Source organism: Salvelinus sp. IW2-2015, unplaced genomic scaffold, assembly GCF_002910315.2.
Source record: "Salvelinus sp. IW2-2015 unplaced genomic scaffold, ASM291031v2 Un_scaffold924, whole genome shotgun sequence".
NCBI classification, from domain to species: Eukaryota; Metazoa; Chordata; class Actinopteri; order Salmoniformes; family Salmonidae; genus Salvelinus; species Salvelinus sp. IW2-2015.
In genome coordinates this window covers 250,433-274,262 of record NW_019942649.1, presented here as the reverse complement: position 1 = coordinate 274,262, position 23,830 = coordinate 250,433, and the positions used below count along the sequence as shown (strand labels likewise).

Sequence of the window (23,830 nt, the reverse complement as noted above, 5' to 3'; positions counted from 1 at the left end):
GGTTTAAGAGTTTAGCCATCAATAGTTTAAGAGTTTAGCCATCAATAGGTTTTAAGAGTTTAGCCATCAGAGATTTAAGAGTTTAGCCATCAGTAGAGTTTAAAAAGAGTTTAGCCATCAATAGGTTTAAGAGTTTAGCCATCAATATGTTTAAGAGTTTAGCCATCAAGCAAGTCTCTTCTTATTGTTGGTGTCCTTTAGTAGTGGTTTCTTTGCAGTAATTCGACCATGAAGGCCTGATTCACACAGTCTCCTCTGAACAGTTGATGTTGAGATGTGTCTGTTACTTGAACTCTGTGATACATTTATTTGGCTGCAATCTGAGGTGCAGTTAACTCTAATGAACTTATCCTCTGCAGCAGAGGTAACTGTGGGTCTTCCTTTCCTGTGGCGGTCCTCATGAAGAGACAGTTTCATCATAGCGCTTGATGGGTTTTGAGACTGCACTTGAAGAAACTTTCAAAGTTCTTGAAATTTTCCGGATTGACTGACCTTCATGTCTTAAAGTAATAATGGACTGTCGTTTCTCTTTGCTAATTTGAGCTGTTCTTGCCATAATATGGACTTGGTATTTTACCAAATAGGGCTATCTTCTGTATACCACCCCTACCTTGTCACAACACAACTGATTGGCTCAAACACAAATGAACTTAACATGGCATATCTGTTAATTGAAATGAATTGAAATGCATTCCAGGTGACTACCTCAAAGCTGGTTGAGAGAATGCCAAGAGTGTGCAAAGCTGTCATCAAGGCAAAGGGTGGCTACTTTCAAGAATCTAAAACAATTATATATTTTGATTTGTTTACACTTTTTTGTTTGGTTACAACATGATTCCATATGTGTTATTTCATAGTTTTGAATGTCTTCACTATTATTCTACAATGTAGAAAATAGTAAAATAAAGAACAACCCTGGAATGAAACTTTTGACTGGTACTGTACGTGTTTTTGCAGCAGCTGCACTGGTACTGGTACTTGTAGTTAATGTCGTAGCTGTGGCAGCGGGTGACCATGGGCAGCTCGGGGTGTGCCAGCGTGGCCTTGCGGGCGTACAGCTTCCAGAAGGGACCGTGCCCATCCCTCACACTGTTGATCAACCAGGTGGCAGCATGGCACATCTCATGGACTAACGTGTCTCGCAGGCGGTCTGCCAAAGGGAGGATGGAAAGTAACATGGGAGAGAAAAGAAGAGGGAGTGGGAGACAGAGGAGGAGAGGAAGGATGGGTGAGATGAGGGAAGGTGTTAGAGAGAGGAGAGAGGGAGTGGGTGAGAGAGGAGAGGAAGGATGGGTGAGAGAAGAGAGGAAGGATGGGTGAGAGAGGAGAGAAGGATGGGTAAAGAAAGAGAGACGGAGTGGAGAGAGGAGAGGAAGGATGGGTGGGTGAGAGAGGAGAGGAAGGATGGGTAGGAGAGGAAGGATGGGTGAGAGAAGAGAGAGGGAGTGGGAGAGAGAGGAGAGAGGGAGTGGGAGAGAGAGGAGAGGAAGGATGGGTAGAGAGGAAGAGGAGGAGTGGGAGAGAGAGGAGAGGAAGGATGGGTGGGAGAGAGAGGAGAGGAAGGATGGGTGAGAATGAGGGAAGGTGGAAGAGAGAGGAGAGGGAGAGAGGAGAGAGGGAGAGAGGAGAGGAAGGATGGGTGATAATGAGGGAAGGTGTTAGAGAGAGGAGAGGGAGAGAGAGGAGAGGAAGGGTGGGTGAGAATGAGGGAAGGTGGGAGAGAAAGCAGGATACTTTTTACACAGGTTTAATCATCAGACACGAGCTGTTCAAATTCAAGCTTGACTTTAAATTACTTTCACCAGAACCTATAATTTCAACTATACGTAACAATAAATGTCATGTTTTAGTTGTTCCACCAGTGAAGCCTTACCTGCAGAGTCACAGACTTTCTCAAGAGAGCTGGATACGGGCGTATCGGTTCCCTCCTCCTCTCTCCTGCCCTGTGATGCAGTAGCCAGCAGTCTTCCTCATCTTGTTATTCCAGCTCACTGACATGTTACTGGGCAGCTGGGGAACAAAGATGTTACAAAGGAAAGAACAGGTAAAAGATACAAGACAATCCCAGGTCACATGATGTTATGGTGTAGGTCAATGCAAAACACCGTATAATATGGGCATCTTCATCACTCTCCGGGTGTTACCTGTGTTATGTTTAGGTGTTGGGGTGTTACCTGTGTTATGTTTAGGTGTTGGGGTGTTACCTGTGTTATGTTTAGGTGTTGGGGTGATACCTGTGTTATGTTTAGGTGTTGAGGTGTTACCTGTGTTATGTTTAGGTGTTGGGGTGTTGCCAGTCTTGTGGTTCTTCTTAATTCTGTCCAGTAAGCAGAGGAACTCCTCCTCTGAGCTGGCTGAGTCCTCCAGCTTCGACGGGGCTGAGTGGGCTCGCTGTGGAAGGGGGGCCGGGGTGGAAGAGGAAGAGGGGAGAGAAGGAGAGCTGGGAGAGGACAGAGAAGGAGGGGAGGGCGAGGGAAAGAGGATGTCCTCCTGGTTACTTTGTGGAACTTTGATCTTGTGTGTCCGAGACGTCGGCGGCTGGCGCACAGGGTGGCGCGTCCTCCACGTGCTCTTCGTCACGATACCATCATCTTCACTGTCGCTGAGGAAAACTGGGGAGTCACACTGGGACAGGGGTCTTCTGACTGGGAGCTGGGAGGATGGCGGCTTAGGGGTGTTAGAGGTACCTGTAGAAGACAGACACAGTGACCTGTTGTTGGGACTGAATCATAATATCTCCATGAGTTAAACAAAACAGACAGTGACTGTTGAGTAGGTAACACTGTCGGCCTAACAACTCCCCCTAGCCGTGACAATATATCAATATAACCAAGGCTTCCTGGGTATTACTTCAACTCTGGCTATGAGAAGAGACGTCACCACAGTTCTGAACTGAGCAGGAAGAACTTCTTTCAAACAGATTTCAGTTCATTACAAGCATGTATGTTGACAGTTAATGGTAGCGTATCAAATAGCACCCTATTGCCTATATAGTCCACTACTTTTGAATAGAGTAGTGCCCTATATAGGGAATAGGTTGCCATTAGGGACACAGCAATGTTACCTTTGGAGGTAGGTGTTTTTTTCTTCTTGAGGACAAAGTCATCGTCGGAGGAAAAGCTGTCGACAATAAAGTTTCTGAGGCTGAGGACAAAACAGGAGATAAACCTGAGTATTTAACACATGATAGGGACATTAGTCATGGTAAGAGGTTGAAACCACTGTACCTGTCTACACTGCCACGTTCCGCTTCCTTGGGCTTAGGCTTGGGAGTTTTCACACGACTCAGGACTTCAGGGGCATCAGAGAAGACACAAGGGAACAGTAAACATGTCATCCCCTATGAATGACGCAGAGCCAGTTATACCTCTTGCTTCGCATCTTCCTCTTCTGCTGTGACTCACACATTTCTGTTAATTACTAAAGCTCCCGTTTTGGGCCAATCAGTGTCATTATGTAAATGCTGGATCTCTATGACAAGACGCATCATTCACCAGAGTTTCTGCAAAAGCAGGCCAGTGCTGTCTGAGATATCGCGTGTGACTAATGTATGAACGGGCGGAGACCGAGCAACAGTCCCCTCCCCGATTTCATCATGCGGAACAATGACACGAGTAAGGAGACATCGAAGAGACCTGGGCCCGTTTCCCGGTAGCGATGGAACTTACGAGTGTTGTAATGATGCCTCTTTCCTACAACGGACGAAGATGTAACATGTTTCCCAGAACACCACGCAGAGACAACGTTCACAAGTTGGTGGTTGAGGAAAGTGTCAAACTGATAGGATCAAAAGAAAAGCAATGCTGCTCTCGGATCAGCTATCACCATTCAAATTTTACCTTAAACATTAGAATGATTTCACAATACTGATGACAGATCAGCTCCTGAAGAGATATTATCATCTATGGCTGCAAATATTGAGGCGGCTTATTATAACGATTACGCGATAATAATAAACTAACTCACAGATTTGGCATGTTAGGCTACACATTATGAAATATAGAGGCACAAATGAAAGACAGTATCCAAATAGCAAAATAAAACAATTGAATTAACATGAAATTGATTTCAATATCATTTAAATATACAAGCCTATAGTCTATACTGTAGGTAGGCTATTTATCTTTTAATGCAGTCATCTCGGTTTTTATTTTAAGATTTRTTTTCAAATCTTTTTATCCTTTGCTTGTTTGTAACAATTGCAAAGACATTGGCAACTATGTATTTGTAGTCAACTTCGTTGTGAAGTTATTGGCGGTCACAGAGAGACTGATACACATCTTGATTCTATGTTTACCGGAGATCGTCTGTGTATAAAGTGATGACTCTAACGACACACTTTGCTGTTCTACGAGTGGTTTGGGGCAGCCGSTAAATAATTAGCCTTTTCAAGTACGACTTTAGTAACGATGGTTTCGGGAAACAGCTGTTGAGATTTAATGATGCTCCTACGAAGGTTCTAACAACGAACTTAGCCTTGAGATGCATTTAGGAAACCGGGGCCCTGGACAGTCATAAACAATACTGTTGTTTGCCTTAGAAATGACATACACCAAATTAGACATGACAAACACCCATTCAGAAGTGATTTAGAACATTGTTTCAATAAAGAATTCTGAAGCCTCACCCCAACACAAAACATGACTTCACTAATGCAGAAGTCAAGGCACCAGTATGGTACTTACAGTTTTCAAAGCCGTCGTCACTGTCTGAGCTTAATACAAGGACTGGTTCACTAGAGGGGAGAGAATCAGAAAATAAACAATAACATATTTTGTCCAATTAAATGACCAGATAGAGAAATGGAATTAAGGGCACTATTCAATCCGTATTGCGGAAGTTCAGCATTACAGCGTGATTGAAATGTAAACACAACGTTCCCAGGTTAGTGGGTATTGTGTTCACGGTAAACGCTGCATATGTCTCCTCAATCAGACATTACATTTAGATTTCTATTGGGCAATCTGTAAGGCTTCAGTTATCCAGACTGAATAGAGACCGAAGTCTACAAGGCTATAGGCTGGAAGTAGGGCTGTGACGGTCATGGAATTTTGGATGACTGTAATTAGCCAGCCAAATGACAGCGTTCACCATAATAACGTAAACATTTTTATATTACATTTTCTACTCTCCTCTGCTCCTGACTGTATGTGCTGCCATAGAAATTGAATTAATAGAACGGGTGTCCCCATTCAAGTCAATGATGGCATAATGGGTGGACTGGCAGCCATTGCGAGTGTACCAATATGAACAAAGCAGGAAGTAAAATATGTGCTGTAATTTGTTGATTCATGTCAACCGACATTACAAAAATGACATTCCATTGCCTGAGCMACATCAGTTAACATCATTTGAATGAACATTCTACATWACCATGGAAATTGCATCACAATACCAGGCAGCCATTTTGAGTGTGCCCATGAGTTTACCAGTCAAATTGCCAGAGGTTAGATTTTCCAAGTATGTTCTATTCATTCTATTTCTATGTGTGCTGCTGCTGCATTGTGGGAGGTATAGCCTAGGCAATCGAAGACTTGTTTGCTTGTTTCAGCAAGGAGCAAAAAAGTTTCATCACGTTGTTACAGCAGAAACGGAAGAGGAAGCGAGACACCCCACTCCCTCATTTTTTCTGGTTACATTACAGTCAATGAACTAAGCAGACCAGACCCAACTGCTATTTCATTGGTGTCTATGGGATAACCACCCCATTAAGCAGACCGGAASKGACCACTTTTTTTCTGAGTGAACTATTTTCTTTTATCCACCATCTTTGAAACGTACTAAACTGCACGGATGCCGTCCCATCTTCAGTGAGCTGTTTACTACATGGCAACACACATTTTTTTGAAGGTTATTTTATTTTCACGACAGCCTTCATCCATTACCGTTGGTTACACAGTATTTKTGCCAGCACTAGCTGGGCGAATCACTACTTTACCTGACTTTGTTAGCAGCACTGCAATGTTTCCGAGAAGCAGCTTTGGGTGTAGCCTGCTCCACAAGAACTACAGACAAGAAGAACATGGTGATTCATTCATTCAACTACAGTATTTCAATGCATGGCTATCATGTCATAGACCTACATGTTTGGCACCATGACAACCATAATCAGGAGTTGGCCAATGCTCATACAGCTCTGGACCAGGTGTAAAGGAATCTTCCAGGTGAACAAAAAGAAAGCAGTCGTAGGTCAAGTCAATCAAACATCAATCCAGGTTTAATATAAATTGCAACAAAGAGCCACTCGGTACAGAAGCAGAGAACATGTCTAACAGGCCCTTTAAATTCTAATAGACAAGCAACCCACTGACCCTCACTTACACTGGTCGAAATCATCRTCGCTGGACTCTATCAACACCTTGGTCCTGTAACTGTTGCCCTTGGAGACCTGGTTCTCTTTCCCTGARCCTCCRTCGTCCTCTTCCTCACTGTCTGGCAGATGTAGCCGGACTCGGGGAGGAAGGTCTTGAGCACCCCTGGAGAAGTGATCGCCTGTGGCCGGACGCCGAGTCTTACTGATGCTCYTAATCAGCTGTAAAGAAGACATGGGATGTGTTTGAAATGGCACCCAGGTCAAATGTAGTGCACTACATATGGAATAGTGTGCAATTGATAACATAATCACTGRTAGTTCTGATTAATGTGACCAAGTTAAGTAAGATAACAACATACCTGTTCTTCTGCTGTTTCCAACCCTCCYTTCTCTGACCAGCCCAGTTTCTGTGAAACTCTTTGAAATAATCTGTGATTGTCGTCATCCATGGTACTTTTCTCTGTCTATCTCTCTGTAAGGGGGACAATATAACTATTATCTGCTCACAACATGCCCAGGTAGCGTACCCACCACTGATAGCTATTGTAGCTCTGCCACCGGATAGCCCTCTTTGGGAAATGCATACAAACAATACATCTTTTTTTATGTTCGCGAATCGTGACATATCGTTACCTTTGAAGATGATGATGATAAGAACTTTTGCTTTGTGCCCACGTTTCGGACAGCTACTGAAAGCAACCAACGAAAATTCAAAACTGCACACCGGAAGTGTTTTTCTTCTTCCGGAAGTTGTCATTGGCAAAGCGGAAACGAGTAGTAATGACGTAGCTAGATGCGGAACTAGGCCGACGTCAAACAAATGGTTGCTTTGTTCACAATAATAATACGATTTTGTAGACTTTTATTCCGCTCAAAATGTCTAAACTACAGTTGCTGAACTCGTATGTTACTGAACGACTAACGGCGGCTGCTACAGATATATCCGTAGCCATAGAGACAACAGTAGTAGAGTTGCATGAAGAAATCTCCCGTTCGACGGAGGAGAATGATCGTCTACGAAGGCTGTTGGATTTGGTTTTCACCCGACAGATAAAGTCACACAGAGGTTTGCATTGACGACTTGCAACTGTATTAACACACGTCAATCATATGGCAACGTGGCAAGATAGAAGCTTAAGATACACGATTGCAAATGTACAAGTACAAAAGCAAACCTGCAATTGTTTAATGTTGAATCCCACAGCAATATTATATGTGTACCAAAACCAATAAACAAGTCAGCTAGCTAACTTTTTAACATTTTTTATTTGCCGAAGAAAACTATGCATTTAGAGTTAGACAAAATATTTATTGAATTATCAGCAACTTTATATTTCTTATTTTTCATTTATCAGATCCCCACCAGCTCACACACCCCATATCTGAAGAGGAGGTTCCCCCTGAGCAGCAGCACTGTGAGGAGGAGTGGAGCCCCAGTCTGGTTCAGGAGGACCCAAAGCTCACACAGATTAAAGAGGAACAGGAGGAACTCAGGACCAGTCAGGAGGAAGAGCAGCTTCACGGACTGGGGGAGGCTGATCTCATAAAGTTCATATTCACTTCTCCCTGTGTRGAAAGTGACTGTGATCAGGAGAACCCATCTCAGCCCTCACATCTTTACCAAACCCAAACTGTGGAGGACAGAGAGAGGGACTCTCTACTCACCTACACAATTGATGAGATCAAAACAGAACCTGATGGAGAGGATTACAGAGTATCAGAACCAGCCAGTGACTCTCAGCACCTCTCTGCAGTAACTCCAGACTGTTCTGCAGCGCCGAGTGAAAACAGGAAAAGTGATGATGAGGTGGAGAGTGGAGGACTACAATCAGGGTCAAAGACACTCGAATCAAAGAGAAAACAGACAAAGAAAGGAGAAAAGAGGACGGCCACAATGTTGCCCCGTTTCACATCTTCTAGTGTTACTACTCATTATTGCAAGGTGTGTAGGAAGACTTTTCTGTCAAACGGTTTTTTAATCTATCATGTGCGAAAAACACACACAGAGCATAAGGAATGCCAGTGTGGTGTGTGTGGAAAATACTTATGTTCTACAGAAAGTATGACAGGTCACCTACAAACTCATACTGAAGAAAACATTTCTTGTCATGTTTGTGGCAAATGTTTCTCTAAGAATGGTGATCTCAAAACACATATTAGGAGTCATACAGGAGAGAAACCATATCAGTGTACTCAATGTAGTAAATGCTACACACAGAAAGTACACCTTAAAAATCATATGAGAACTCATACAGGGGAGAAACCATTTAGGTGTAAAGAATGTGGGAAATACTTCACACAGAAGAATACCCTGTCCAATCACATGATGATCCACAGAGGGGAGAAACCATATCAGTGCAAAACATGTGGAAAAAGATTCACTGAAAATGGAACCCTGAGCAGGCATATGAGAGTTCACACAGGGGAGAAACCTCATCAGTGCCAAGAATGTGGGAAATGCTTCACTGAGCGTGGAAACCTGACTAAACATATAAAGATCCACAAAGGGGAGAAATCCTATTGTTGCAGCTACTGTAGCAGATGCTTTACTGATGAAGCAAATTGTAAAAGACACATGAGGACTGTTCACAACAGTGAGAACATATGACAATGGAGTTAATCCTGAGTAGAGTAAAACCTTCAGATAGAAAATCTAATATATAGAACTGACACGATCCCGTGCCCTGCTCTACGTGACGGATAAAAGTGTCTTTTCCATACATTCCTTCAGCATGTGGGAGTTTTCTACATCATATTTTCATCACTTCTACAACCCTACTATGGATATGTGGGTATTTCTGTTAAAATGTCTTGCAAACTTAATTGTGTTTCCATGTGAATTATTGTATGAATAAAGGTTAAATGAAAAAAAGCAATCAGAGTTCTTGCTCTTGTAAGAACATGGCTGAGCTCTTTAAATCACCACTTCATTAAGTCAGGATTCCTATTTGACTCAGCCATGGCTCCTTGCCCTTCCAACATTTTCTCATCTCCCACCCCTTCTAATGGGACTGTCCCCGATGCTTCTCCCTCTTTTCCCTCTGCCCCGCTACAAAGTTTCTCCCTGCAGGCTGTCACTGAGTCTGAGGTGCTAAAGGAGCTCCTTAAACTTGACCCTAAAAAAACATCTGGGTCAGATGGTTTAGACCCTTTCTTCTTTTAGGTTGCTGCCCCTATCATCAACAAGCCTTTTAAACCTGTCTCCTTTCTGGGGTTCCCATTGCTTGGATGGCAGCCATGATTCGTCCTTTATTTAAAGGGGGAGATCAAGCTGATCCTAACTGTTATAGGCCTATTTCTATTTTGCCCTGTTAATCAAAAGTGTTGAAAAAACTTGCCAACTGACTGGCTTTCTTGATGTCTATAGTATTCTCTCTAGTATGCAATGTGGTTTCCACTCAGGTTATGGATGTGTCACTGCAACCTTAAAGGTCCTCAATGATGTCACCATTGCCCTTGATTCTAAGCAATGTTGTGCTGCTATTTTTATTGACTTGGCCAAAGCTTTTGATACGGTAGACCATTCCATTCTTGTGGGCCGGCTAAGGACTATTGGTGTCTCTGAGGGGTCTTTGGCCTGGTTTCCTAACTACCTCTCTCAAAGAGTGCAGTGTATAAAGTCAGAACATCTGCTGTCTCAACCAGTGCCTGTCACCAAGGGAGTACCCCAAGGCTCAATCCTAGGCCCCACACTCTTCTTACATCAACAACATAGCTCAGGCAGTAGGAAGCTCTCTCATCCATTTATATGCAGATGATACAGTCTTATACTCAGCTGGCCCCTCCACGGATTTTGTGATAAACGCTCTACAACAAAGCTTTCTTAGTGTACAACAAGCTTTCTCTGCCCTTAACCTTGTTCTGAACACCTCCAAAACAAAGATCATGTGGTTTGGTAAGAAGAATGCCCCTTTCCCCACAGGTGTGATTACTACCTCTGAGGGTTTAGAGCTTGAGGTATGGATAGATGGTGCACTGTTCTTCTCTCAGCACATATCAAAGCTGCAGGCTAAGGTTAAATCTAGACTTGGTTTCCTCTATCGTAATCGCTTCTCTTTCACCCCAGCTGCCAAACTAATCCTGATTCAGATGACCATCCTACCCATGCTAGATTATGGAGACATCATTTATAGATCGGCAGGTAAGGGTGCTCTCGAGCGGCTAGATGTTCTTTACCATTCGGCCATCAGATTTGCCACCAATGCTCCTTATAGGACACATCACTGCACTCTATACTCCTCTGTAAACTGGTCATCTCTGTATACCTGTCGCAAGACCCACTGGTTGATGCTTATTTATAAAACCCTCTTAGGCCTCACTCCCCCCTATCTGAGATATCTACTGCAGCCCTCATCCTCCACATACAACACCCGTTCTGCCAGTCACATTCTGTTAAAGGTCCCCAAAGCACACACATCCCTGTGTCGCTCCTCTTTTCAGTTCGCTGCAGCTAGCTACTGGAACGAGCTGCAATAAACACTCAAACTGGACAGTTTTATCTCAATCTTTTCATTCAAAGACTCAATCATGGACACTCTTACTGGCAGTTGTGGCTGCTTTGCGTGATGTATTGTTGTCTCTACATTCTTGCCCTTTGTGCTGTTGTCTGTGCCCAAAGATGTTTGTACCATGTTTTGTGCTGCTACCATGTTGTGTTGCTACCATGTTGTTGTCATGTTGTGTTGCTACCATACTGTGTTGTCATGTGTTGCTGCCTGCTATGTTGTTGTCTTAGGTCTCTATGTAGTGTTGTCTCTCTTGTCGTGATGTGTGTTTTGTCCTATATTTATATTTTATTTATTTTTAATCCCAGCTCCCGTTCCCGCAGGAGGCCTTTTGGTAGGCCGTCATTGTAAATAAGAATTTGTTCTTAACTGACATGCCCAGTTAAATAAAGTTTAAATAAAATAATATGTATTGCAGATTGACGCAAATTACATTTCAGTCAGTCAACAGTCTCAACCAAGTTCTGCTTACACTTATTTCATCTTGGGAAGATGTTGGTTAGGCTACATTGCTTATTACCTTTTCAAAAACATGAAAGGTTGGATACAACGTATATAGCATTAGACACGTAATACTTTTTTGTTGTTTAGACTTTTACAATAGAGAGACGACTTTTGTGTAGCCACACGATGGCGCCCACGGCCAAAGCCATTCGGTGAAGCGGAAGCTGTCATTTGCAAAAAGGAAACGTGAGAGATTTGATCTCTCTTCCGGATAATAGTTTTTTAAACGTGTTTTGTAGGATATAATCAAAGAGTTTCTAAACCCAGACGCGTAACATCGCAAGCATACCAGACCTGGATTTGAGAAGTCAATGAGAGAAGTAAAAAGTTATTCCTTAGTTGTTAATTTTCTCGAAATCCAAAGGCATAACCTATATTCGAGCCAAGTAGTTGAACATGTTATTACTCCAAACTCGTGAAAGTGACAAACTGACGCGTTTTCATTTTGCTCCCGTTGGAAACGACAGGCTGTGGTCTATCTTGGGTTAGTTATACCCAATGATGTGTTTCTGCGCATGAGCATAGCTAGCCAACGTCGCCATGACATCGCCTACAAGTCTTCATACTGTACTGTCTTTGATATAATATGTATCTCTATATCTATTACTGGTACGTAACCGTTATACCGTAGAATAAGAACCTCACTTGCTACATTTTGACTACGTGAAATGTAACGTTACAGGCTGAGCAGAATAATACGGATTTATCGACTTTCATTCCGGTCAAAATGTCTAAACTACAGTTGCTGAACGTGTATGTTACTGAACGACTAACAGCGGCAGTTGCAGAGATATCCGTGGCGGTCGACAGAACAGTAGTAGAGTTGTATGAAGAAATCTCCCGTTCTAAGGAGGAGAATAACCGTCTGCGAAGGCTGTTGGATTTGGTTTTCAACCCGGAGATAAAGTTACACAAAGCAGGTTTGTATTGACTAGCTACTGTATTTGCCAGAATAGATTCCGACCCTACACTCGCTTACAGCTGCATTGGGGGTCGGACCCCATTCATAGTCATAGATGCTAACTGATGCTGCAGCCCAATTGATGATAGTATCTTCTGGTCAGGGGACTTTTGTTAATAAGAGCCCGACTCTCGTTCTTAACATTAAAACGCATCGCTTGCGGTACGGTTTTGGAAACATAAAGAACGTATCCTTCATATCAACAATAAACTATTTCCAAAATGACTATACACCGTAGGATTGGGGTTAGTGTTCCCACGGCCATATCTCCATGTTTACAGCTCTTTGTTTTTTCAAGTTTTTTTTTTACAGAAGACAGATGGAAGACATAGTCGGTCACCTGTGCAAATTAGCTATCTAGCGTGGGCCGAACACCTGTATGTGTACATAACTGGGGAAGAAGTGTCGTTCGACAACTGGGGGCACACACAGCATATAGATCTGTGCAGTAAGTGTATAATTATTTATTTGAGAGATTATTTATTGCAGATCAGGGGCATTATCTTATGTTTCGAATGTAGGATCCAACTAACTTGGTCATTCGTTAGTGATGGGGGGAAAAGGAGATTTAGTTACATATCAGGAGATTGTTTTATTATATATCGCATCGTTTTGAAAATTTAGCAATGTATATCTTTTTTTTGCTAGTTCACCAAAACTCCATATCCTTTTCTCCATTTTCTTTTTAAAAAGGGAGACAATTCGTTTTCAGCACATTTATTTCCATGACCGATCAAAACTTGTTTTCTCTCTCTTGTCTGACCCCAGTGCAGCTGTATAGCAAGTGTAGGGTCGGAACCTATTCAGGCTACCTCTGTATTAGCTCAACTTAAAGGAATCAAACTGATATCAAGTTAATACAAGAATTGAGCCTCAATTGTAATATTGACTCTATAAAGATGTTCTAATCAATAACATGGAAGTGATCAAATAGCTAAGTAGCATTTTTAACATTGAATTCTAAGTAACTTTATACTTCTCCATCAGATGCCCAGCAGCTCACTCTCCCCATATTCTGAAGAGGAGGTTCCCCCTGAACAGCAGCACTGTGGGCAGGAGTGGAGCCCCAGTCTGATTCAGGAGGACCCAGTGCCCACACAGATTAAAGAGGAACAGGAGGAACTACAGACCAGTCAAGAGGAGAGCAGCTTCTAGGGCTCTTTGATACCAAAGACTCCATATTCACTTCTCCCTGTGTGGAAAGTGACTGTGATCAGGAGAACCCATCTCAGCCCTCACATCTTTACCAAACCCAAACTGTGGAGGACAGAGAGAGGGGTTCTCTACTCACCAACACATCTATAGAGATCAAAATAGAACCTGATGGAGAGGATTACAGAGTATCAGAACCAGCCAGTGACACTCAGCCCCTCTCTGCAGTAACTCCAGACTGTTCTGCAGCTCAGAGTGAAAACAAGAAAAGTGATGATGAGGTGGAGAGTGGAGGACTACAATCAGGGTCAAAGACACTCGAATCAAAGAAAAACCGATTGAGAATGGAGAAAGCTCTCATACCATGCTGGAGGCAGGACGGCCACAATGCTGCCCCGTTTCACATCTTCTAGTCAAACGTATGCTGCTCCTTATTGTTGCAAGGTGTGTGAAATATTTTTTTTAATTTGAGAAAAACACACACAGAGCATAAAGAATGCCAGTGTGGTGTATGTGTAAAAAAAACATAATATATTCTACAGAAAGTATGACAGGTCACCTACAAACTCATACTGAAGAAAACATTTCTTGTCATGATTGTGGCAAATGTTTCTCTTAAGAATAGTGATCACACAATACATAGGAGTCACACAGCAAACAAACCATATTGGTGCAATCAATGTAGGACATACTACACACAGAACGACACCTTAACCTGTTAACGCCTGGGTGGACATGTCACGGTGTCTCTAAACACCTGGGGCCTCATTCATCAAAAACATTCTCTAAACCTAGCATGTCACCGTGTCTCTAAACACCTGGGGCCTCATTCATCAGTGTGTACGCACAAAACATTCTCTAAACCTAGCATGTCACCGTGTCTCTAAACACCTGGGGCCTCATTCATCAGTGTGTGGCACAAAACATTCCCTAAACCTAGCATGTCACCGTGTCTCTAAACACCTGGGGCCTCATTCATCAGTGTGTACGCACAAAACGTTCTCTAAACCTAGCATGTGACCGTGTCTCTAAACACCTGGGGCCTCATTCATCAGTGTGTACGCACAAAACATTCTCTAAACCTAGCATTTCACGGTGTCTCTAAACACCTGGGGCCTCATTCATCAGTGTGTACGCACAAAACATTCTCTAAACCTAGCATGTCACGGTGTCTCTAAACACCTGGGGCCTCATTCATCAGTGTGTACGCACAAAACATTCTCTAAACCTAGCATGTCACGGTGTCTCTAAACACCTGGGGCCTCATTCATCAGTGTTACGCACAAAACGTTCTCTAAACCTAGCATGTCACTGTGTCTCTAAAACACCTGGGGCCTCATTCATCAGTTTTTGAACTTGATAGGAAAGTGTGCGCATCTCCCCCATGCATATACACAACCCTAGTGGTTGATCAACTGTATTGCAAGCAAATCTTATTTTGGTGGAAATGGTTTGATGGAAATTATAATAATGGCTAATAAAAAGACAATGTAATCCTAATGATAAAACTGATGCATTTGCCGTTGGTATATCATATATTACTTACTTTTACTATTTAAGTCCTAAATCATAATCACTTACAGGACATGTCTCTATTATTATATAGGACTAAATCATAATCACATTACAGGACATGTCTATTATTATATAGGACTAAATCATAATCACATTACAGGACATGTCTATTATTATATAGGACTAAATCATAATCACATTACAGGACATGTCTATTATTATATAGGACTAAATCATAATCACATTACAGGACATGTCTATTATATAGGACTAAATCATAATCACATTACAGGACATGTCTATTATTATATAGGACTAAATCATAATCACATTACAGGACATGTCTATTATTATATAGGACTAAATCATAATCACATTACAGGACATGTCTATTATATAGGACTAAATCATAATCACACTACAGACATGTCTCTATTATTATATAGGACTAAATCATAATCACATTACAGGACATGTCTATTATTTATAGGACTAAATCATAATCACACTACAGGACATGTCTTATATTATATAGGACTAATCATAATCACATTACAGGACATGTCTCTATTATTATATAGGACTAATCATAATCACATTACAGGACATGTCTCTATTATTTATATAGGACTAAATCATAATCACATTACAGGACATGTCTCTATATATTATATAGGACTAAATCATAATCACATTACAGGACATGTCTATTATATATTAGGACTAAATCATAATCCTATTACAGGACAGTTTATTTATTATATAGGACTAAATCATAATCACATACAGGACATGTCTCTATTATTATATAGGATAAATCATAATCACATTACAGGACATGTCTATTATTATATATAGACTAAATCATAATCACATACAGGACATGTCTATTATTATATAGACTAAATCATAATCACATTACAGGACATGTCTATATTATATAGGACTAAATCATAATCACATTACAGGACATGTCTCTATTATATAGGACTAAATCATAATCACATTACAGGACATGTCTATATATTATATAGGACTAAATCATAATCACATTACAGGACATGTCTTATTATATAGGACTAAATCATAATCACATTACAGACATGTCTATTATTATAAGGACTAAATCATAATCACATTACAGGACATGTCTATTATATATAGGACTAAATCATAATCACATTACAGGACATGCTCTCTATCTATTATTATAGGACTAAACATAATCACATTACAGGACATGTCTCTATTATTATAGACTAAATCATAATCACATTACAGGACATGTCTCTATTTATATATAGGACTAAAACATAATCACATTACAGGACATGTCTATTTATTATATAGGACTAAATCATAATCACATTACAGGACATGTCTCTATTATTATATAGGACTAAATCATAATCACATTACAGGACATGTTCTATTATTATATAGGACTAAATCATAATCACATTACAGGACATGTCTCTATATTATATAGGACTAAATCATAATCACATTACAGGACATGTCTCTATATATATAGGACTAAATCATAATCACATTACAGGACATGTCTATTATTATATAGGACTAAATCATAATCACATTACAGGACATGTTCTATTATTATATAGGACTAAATCATAATCACATTACAGGACATGTCTTATTATATAGGACTAAATCATATCACATTACAGGACATGTCTCTATTATTATATAGGACTAAATCATAATCACATTACAGGACATGTCTTATTATATAGGACTAAATCATAATCACATTACAGGACATGTCTCTATTATTATATAGGACTAAATCATAATCACATTACAGGACAGTCTCTATTATTATATAGGACTAAATCATAATCCTATTGGAGGACATGTCTCTATTATTATATAGGACTAAATCATAATCACATTACAGGACATGTCTATTATTATATAGGACTAAATCAAATCACATTACAGGACATGTCTTATTATATAGAACTAAATCATAATCACATTACAGGACATGTCTCTATTATTATATAGGACTAAATCATAATCACATTACAGGACATGTCTATTATTATATAGGACTAAAAAATAATCCTATTGGAGGACATGTCTCTATTATTATATAGGACTAAATCATAATCACATTACAGGACATGTCTATTATTATATAGGACTAAAAAATAATCCTATTGGAGGACATGTCTCTATTATTATATAGGACTAAATCATAATCACATTACAGGACATGTCTATTATTATATAGGACTAAAAAATAATCCTATTGGAGGACATGTTCTCTATATTTATATAGGACTAAATCATAATCACATTACAGGCACATGTCTATTATTATATAGACTAAATCATAATCACATTACAGGACATGTCTATTATTATTATATAGGACTAAATCATAATCACATTACAGGACATGTCTCTATTATTATATAGGACTAAATCATAATCACATTACAGGACATGTCTATTATATATAGGACTAAATCATAATCACATTACAGGACATGTCTCTATATTATATAGGACTAAATCATAATCACATTACAGGACATTTCTATTATTATATAGGACTAAATCATAATCACATTACAGGAAATGTCTCTATTATATATAGGACTAAATCATAATCACATTACAGGACATGTCTATTATTATATGGACTAAATCATAATCACATTACAGGACATGTCTATTATTATATAGGACTAAATCATAATCACATTACAGGACATGTCTATTATTATATAGGACTAAATCATAGTCACATTACAGGACATGTCTCTATTATTATATAGGACTAAATCATAATCACATTACAGGACATGTTCTATTATTATATAGGACTAAATCATAATCACATTACAGGACATGTCTATTATTATTTAGGACTATACATAATCACATTACAGGACATGTCTCTATTATTATATAGGACTAAATCATAATCACATTACAGGACATGTCTCTTTATTATATAGGACTAAATCATAATCACATTACAGGACATGTCTATTATTATATAGGACTAAATCATAGTCACATTACAGGACATGTCTCTTATATTATATAGGACTAAATCATAATCACATTACAGGACATGTCTATTATTATATAGGACTAAATCATAATCACATTACAGGACATGTCTATTATTATATAGGACTAAATCATAATCACATTACAGGACATGTCTATTATTATTAGGACTAAATCATAATCACATTACAGGACATGTCTATTATTATATAGGACTAAATCATAATCACATACAGGACATGTCTAATTATATATAGGATCTAAATCATAATCACATTACAGGACATGTCTATTATTATATAGGACTAAATCATAATCACATTACAGGACATGTCTATTATTATATAGGACTAAATCATAATCACATTACAGGACATGTCTCTATTATTATATAGGACAAATCATAATCACATTACAGGACAGTCTATTATTATATAGGACTAAATCATAATCCATTGGAGACATGTCTCTATTATTATATAGGACTAAATCATAATCACATTACAAGACATGTCTATTATTATATAGGACTAAATCATAATCACATTACAGGACATGTCTAATATTATATAGGACTAAATCATAGTCACATTACAGGACATGTCTCTATTATTTATATAGGACTAAATCATAATCCTATGGAGGACATGTCTCTATTATTATATAGGACTAAATCATAATCACATTACAAGACATGTCTATTATTATATAGGACTAAATCATAATCACATTACAGGACATGTCCTATTTATATATAGGACTAAATCATAGTCACATTACAGGACATGTCTCTATTTATTATATAGGACTAAATTATAATCACATTACAGGACATGTCTATTATTATATAGGACTAAATCATAATCACATTACAGGACATGTCTCTATTATTATATAGGACTAAATCATATCACATTACAGGACATGTCTCTATTATTATATAGGACTAAATCATAATCACATTACAGGACATGTCTATTATTATATAGGACTAAATCATAATCACATTACAGGACATGTCTCTATTATTATATAGGACTAAATCATAATCACATTGCAGGACATGTCTCTCCTTTTCTGACATGACTAGTTTATTACTGCTACACAACAGGGGTGCACTGGTCTCACTGCACCACCCTCTGTAGAGCTTTGCGGTCGAGGGCGGTTCTGTTGCCATCCCAAGCAGTGATTCAGCCAGTCAAGATGCTCTTGATGGTGCAGCTGTAGAACTTTTTGAGGAGCCGAGGGTCTATGCAAAATCTTTTCAACGTCCTGAGGGGGAACAGACGCTGTCGTGCCCTCTTCACGGGTGTGGTTGTGTGTGGACCAGAGTTTGTAATTGGAGTTGAGCTGTTGGAAATTCCACTCATCGCTTACGGATCAGTCTTTGCTCACCGCTCCGGCTATCAACTTCTTTTCCCTCTAAATATCGCTCAGCGCTCACAGGGAAAAAAATACTGCCTTTCCAAATTCACTTCATTCATTTTTTGTTTAAAAATATAATTTAACAAACTCCTCATCTACTTTTGTGACTATGTAACATTTGTTTTTGAAGTAGGCTATCGTAAGAAGCTTCAACATTCCTACAACATGTAGGCTATTGAACCAGGACCTACATGATGATATGAAAACGCTGGGGTAAAAAAACATCGGGCAGTTTCTCCAATCTATTGCAGCTCAGATACTTCAGTTGTAACTGGCTCTGTTGCGCTCACATTTTACAGTTGATAGACAACTTTTTCACTGTTACAAACGTAGACTTCTCTTTTTTAACAATAGCCTTTGAAGAAATCAAAACGTCTCCAGTGCTGCTGCATGGGCTTATTGGTTGTCTGGCTATTTATATTACACAGGCTGTGACCTATTTCTTGGTGACTCATATCAACATCTCTGCGCGTTAGTGGTGGGGTAGGCTAAATAACTACAACAGAACAGTGATGAAGGAAATGGAAAATGCCCAGAGCTCGTGGAATAAATTTATTTATTTATTTTTTATCCACTCCACGCTCAAGCCAAATTACGCTCCACTCCAGCTCCACTACAGCTCCACTTCATCCTCTGGTGTGGACCATGTTAAGTCCTTAGTGATGTGGACACTAAGACCCGCCCCACTACAGCCCCGTCGATGTGGATGGGGGCGTGCTCTCCCCTCTTTCTCCTATCGCCCACGATCAGCTCCTTGAAGGAGAGGTTGTTATCCTTGCACCACCCTGCCAAGTCTCTGACCTGCTCCCTGTCGGCTGCCTCGTCCATGACCATGCCTACCACCTTCATGCTGTCAGCAAACTTGATGACGGTGTTGGAGTTGTACGTGACCACACAGTCGTGAGGGAACAGGGAGTACAGGAGGGGACTAAGCACACACCCTTGAGGGGCCCCTGTGTTGAGGGTTAGCGTGGCAGAGGTGTTGTTGCCTACCCTGTCCAATCATATCCAGGTGGAGGAGGGCAGTGTAAAGTGCAGTAGAGATTGTGTCATCTATGGATCTGTTGGGGCGGTATGCAAATTGAAGTGGGTCATTCAATAGCCAACATTGCTCGAAAGTAAACAGACCCGTAGCCTATTTAAAATATTTGACGATATGGATATGCTACAGCATTGTTAAATATTGAACAACAATTTGTCTTTTTCATAAAAGTGTGGGCTGTAGCATTTTACTTTGAAATTGTTCGAATAGACAATCAATCTTGCAGAATGTGCAGCCAGTGATTGGCACCAGCTATAGGCAGCATGCATTTTTTGATTTATAAAAAACCTACAGAAATGTGATCAAATTTGCCATTGCGCTTTCTTTTAGAAATTGTCATGGCCCAGTTCCTGGTTCATGGCCCAACATCTCTATATCATACAGCAAAAATAGTTTGTCTCTGATTTATCAATGACAACATGGGTATATGTTGAATGCAACAGTTTTATAAATCCCAATAATTTGTTACGCAATGCATTCTCAGACTGGTTGAACAATAACCATCTCAAAATTAGTGTCTGTGTGTGTCTGTGTGTGTGTGTGTGTGTGTCTGTGTGTGTGTGTGTACACTCTGGCTGGCTGTATTTCATACGTGTTCATCTTTTTTCAGCATCCCACCCAAGAAACGTTCAACTGTTCAAGATGCTTTTGCATTCATCACTATGTTGACAGTGATTAACTGCTAATAATAATAGTAACTCATTATGATAATGATAATAATGATGATATTGTATGATTATTTGGTTAGGTTGCCACAGGCCTGAACCAAGCTAATATAAGAGGACGTCCAGCTGCTGACGCCATACACCCTCCAAAGCCACCCAAAGTGGTCCGTACTGGAGTTACCGATGATGTCCGCACGGATCAAATTGAACACTGGCCAGTGAAATGTGAGACGCGGGGTCGCTGCAAAGTCTGCCAGAAAAATGTAACGAATACCCTCTGTCAGAAATGTGACGTAAGACTGTGTTTCACTTTTGAGAGGAATTGCTACAAGTTGTACCACATGCCTTAGTGCAACATGTTTACAATGCAGAAATAATTACACACTGACAAGATTAACAACTTGTTCAATATATATGATGCTCCTTTTAGAACTTGGATTTCAGAAGTGATGAGTCAGGCTTCATGATGAACGTTTATATTTCAATGGTTTTATGACATTGTATTGCTGTTGTTGTATTTAAACGCAATGTTACACATTGATACACACACACACTCTCTTCTGTCTTTATCAGAGTCTAATATGTTATGAATTATTATTGAGATTTTGTGTATTTATGAAGATTTTTGCCATTTCTTTTGCAATTCAGGACTTAACTCAGGGTTATACTTGGTTCACATTGAAATAAAGCTGTAAGATTTGATAAACTGAGTGGTTTCTGTGTTTTGTATTTAAAAGAGACATATGTTACAGTATATGTAATATGTTATTTGGGTCTCCTAATCACAGCTTCATTTTCATGCAAGGACAACTGGGTCTGGGTATCTAAGGGTTAAATGTCATATGAGAACTCATACAAGGGAGAAATAATTTAGGTGCAAAAATGTGGAAAATCAAATCAAACTTTTTGTCACATGCACCGAATACAACAAGTGTAGACTTTACCGTGAAATGCTTATTTACAAGTCCTTAACCAACCGTGCAGTTCAAGAAGAGTTATGAAGATATTTACCAAGTAGACAAAAGTAAAATGTAATGATAAAAAGTAACACAATAAGAATTACAATAACGAGGCTATATACAGGGGGCACCGGTACCGAGGCAGTGTGTGGGGGTACAGGTTAGTCTAGGTAATTTATCAATGATGAATTGGATTTCCCCCAGGAGGGGATCTGCAGCTCGCAGTCGTGTGCCAGAGGAGAAGTCTGCTGCTCTGCAGGATGTTTCAAGCATGGGGGCCAACAACGCAGAACAGGAGGTAATCCGTGTGCGGGAGATCTTCACCTCCTACTTCTTCGAAGAGGGTGCTGTTCCTGGCAACACCATAGACTACACTATGCACAACCAAAGACTATTTTAAGAGACATCCACATTGCAATAACAGTATTCTTCCATTTACTTAACTATGTCAACTACAGTTATTCAATTCACAGTTTCTCTCCCTTTGATTTCTACTTCTCAGGTGAGGGTGCTGTCTGTACAAAACCAAAACAGGCTATTTTAAATCACCATGTTGAAAAAGGTAGAACAATTAGACACCCTATAACCCACACCTACACACTCATGTATCAATCTGATTGATGTATTGTGTTGTGTAGTAAGCAGGCTCAGGTGTATAACTGGGGCTCCTTCCACCTTCAGAGAATACTCAAGAGGACCAACTATGGAGAATAGTAAGACACTTCATTATTGATATAACTATGCTATATTGTTTGTCCTCGTGTGTCTGTGCATGTTTTTCAGTATAAAGTACTCTGCAGCCACTTAGTGTGGACACCAGGTGAGGCCACACACACATATTCCTGTTGAACACTGTCTCTTTAACTACCTTATTTTCTCAATAACAGTCTCTCTCCTTCACTTCATCCCTCTCCCCCCTTCTCCCTAAATCCTCTAGGGTTATATCAGCTGTGTCGGTAAAACCCTCCAACATCTGAACTGGCTACATAGAGAGCACAGCATGATCAGAGGTGAGAGGTCACTTGGTCGGGTCAACAGGAAGTATTATTAAAGAGATGCTTGACATTGAAATACAGATAGAGATGCAGTAGTCGCAGAGTTAATGATCCAAGGTCAGTTTTAGATTTCACCTCCTGATGATTATGATGCCTGACAGTGTTAGAATAAAGACAAAACACAAGGCTTAAACATGCTCTCTCTTTCTCCATCTGTCTCTCGTCTGCAGGTATGTTTTGATGTGAGAGAGGATGCCAACCCCCAGTCCCGTCATCGCCACCTCACCCGCTCTAGTGGTTAGAGTGTTGGGTCAGTAACCGAAAGGTTGCTGGATCGAATCCCCGAGCTGACAAGGTAAAAATCTGTCGTTCTGCCCGAGCAAAGCAGTTAACCCACTGTTCCCTGGGCACCGAAGACGTGGATGTCTATTAAGGCAGCCCCCCGCACCTCTCTGATTTAGAGGGGTTGGGTTAAATGCGGAAGACACATTTCAGTTAAATGCATTCAGTTGTACAACTGACCAGGTGTCCCCCTTTCCCTTCCTAAGATAACCTTTGGGCTGACTGGGAGCCCAAGGCTGGTTAGGAGACACCACTAGAGACACTTATGTAATTGTGATGAACTGTTAGGTTCTAATTCTCAGAGTAAAAACTCAACAGACACTATAAAAGCTTAAACCGAGTTTATTCTTCCCAGGGGGTCAATACTACTGCATTAGACAAAGACATTGTTCACACAAGCA

The 23,830-nt window shown here is 40.0% G+C and overlaps 2 protein-coding genes and 1 long non-coding RNA gene across 4 annotated transcripts in view; 2 read left to right on the top strand and 1 right to left on the bottom strand.

Annotated features, from left to right (window-relative positions):
- LOC112069185 (germ cell nuclear acidic protein-like) overlaps positions 1 to 6,939 on the bottom strand; it is a 14,818-nt gene extending 7,879 nt beyond the window's left edge. Inside the window, 10 exon segments of the mRNA XM_070438440.1 lie at positions 946 to 1,150; positions 1,874 to 1,895; positions 1,897 to 2,024; positions 2,265 to 2,687; positions 3,065 to 3,144; positions 3,228 to 3,291; positions 4,686 to 4,735; positions 5,939 to 6,005; positions 6,322 to 6,532; positions 6,673 to 6,939. Of these exon segments, the coding sequence (XP_070294541.1) occupies positions 946 to 1,150; positions 1,874 to 1,895; positions 1,897 to 2,024; positions 2,265 to 2,687; positions 3,065 to 3,144; positions 3,228 to 3,291; positions 4,686 to 4,735; positions 5,939 to 6,005; positions 6,322 to 6,532; positions 6,673 to 6,762 (1,340 nt within the window). The 5' untranslated portion in view covers positions 6,763 to 6,939.
- A 169-nt stretch (positions 6,940 to 7,108) lies between these two features.
- LOC112069186 (gastrula zinc finger protein XlCGF57.1-like) lies at positions 7,109 to 9,189 on the top strand. The gene is made up of 2 exons (XM_024136483.2): positions 7,109 to 7,379; positions 7,669 to 9,189. The coding sequence occupies exons 1-2, from the start codon at positions 7,190 to 7,192 to the stop codon at positions 8,919 to 8,921; spliced, it is 1,443 nt and encodes a 480-aa protein (XP_023992251.1). The 5' UTR covers positions 7,109 to 7,189; the 3' UTR covers positions 8,922 to 9,189.
- A 2,332-nt stretch (positions 9,190 to 11,521) lies between these two features.
- LOC112069175 (uncharacterized) lies at positions 11,522 to 21,524 on the top strand. 2 transcript variants are annotated; one of them, XR_011475288.1, is made up of 3 exons: positions 11,522 to 12,242; positions 13,271 to 14,708; positions 14,783 to 14,935. It is a non-coding gene; the product is annotated as an uncharacterized lncRNA (long non-coding RNA). The 2 variants fall into 2 exon arrangements; XR_002893688.2 differs by lacking the exon at positions 14,783 to 14,935 and adding an exon at positions 21,217 to 21,524 and having other exon boundaries at positions 11,523 to 12,242; positions 13,271 to 13,879.
- The last annotated feature ends 2,306 nt before the right edge of the window (positions 21,525 to 23,830 follow it).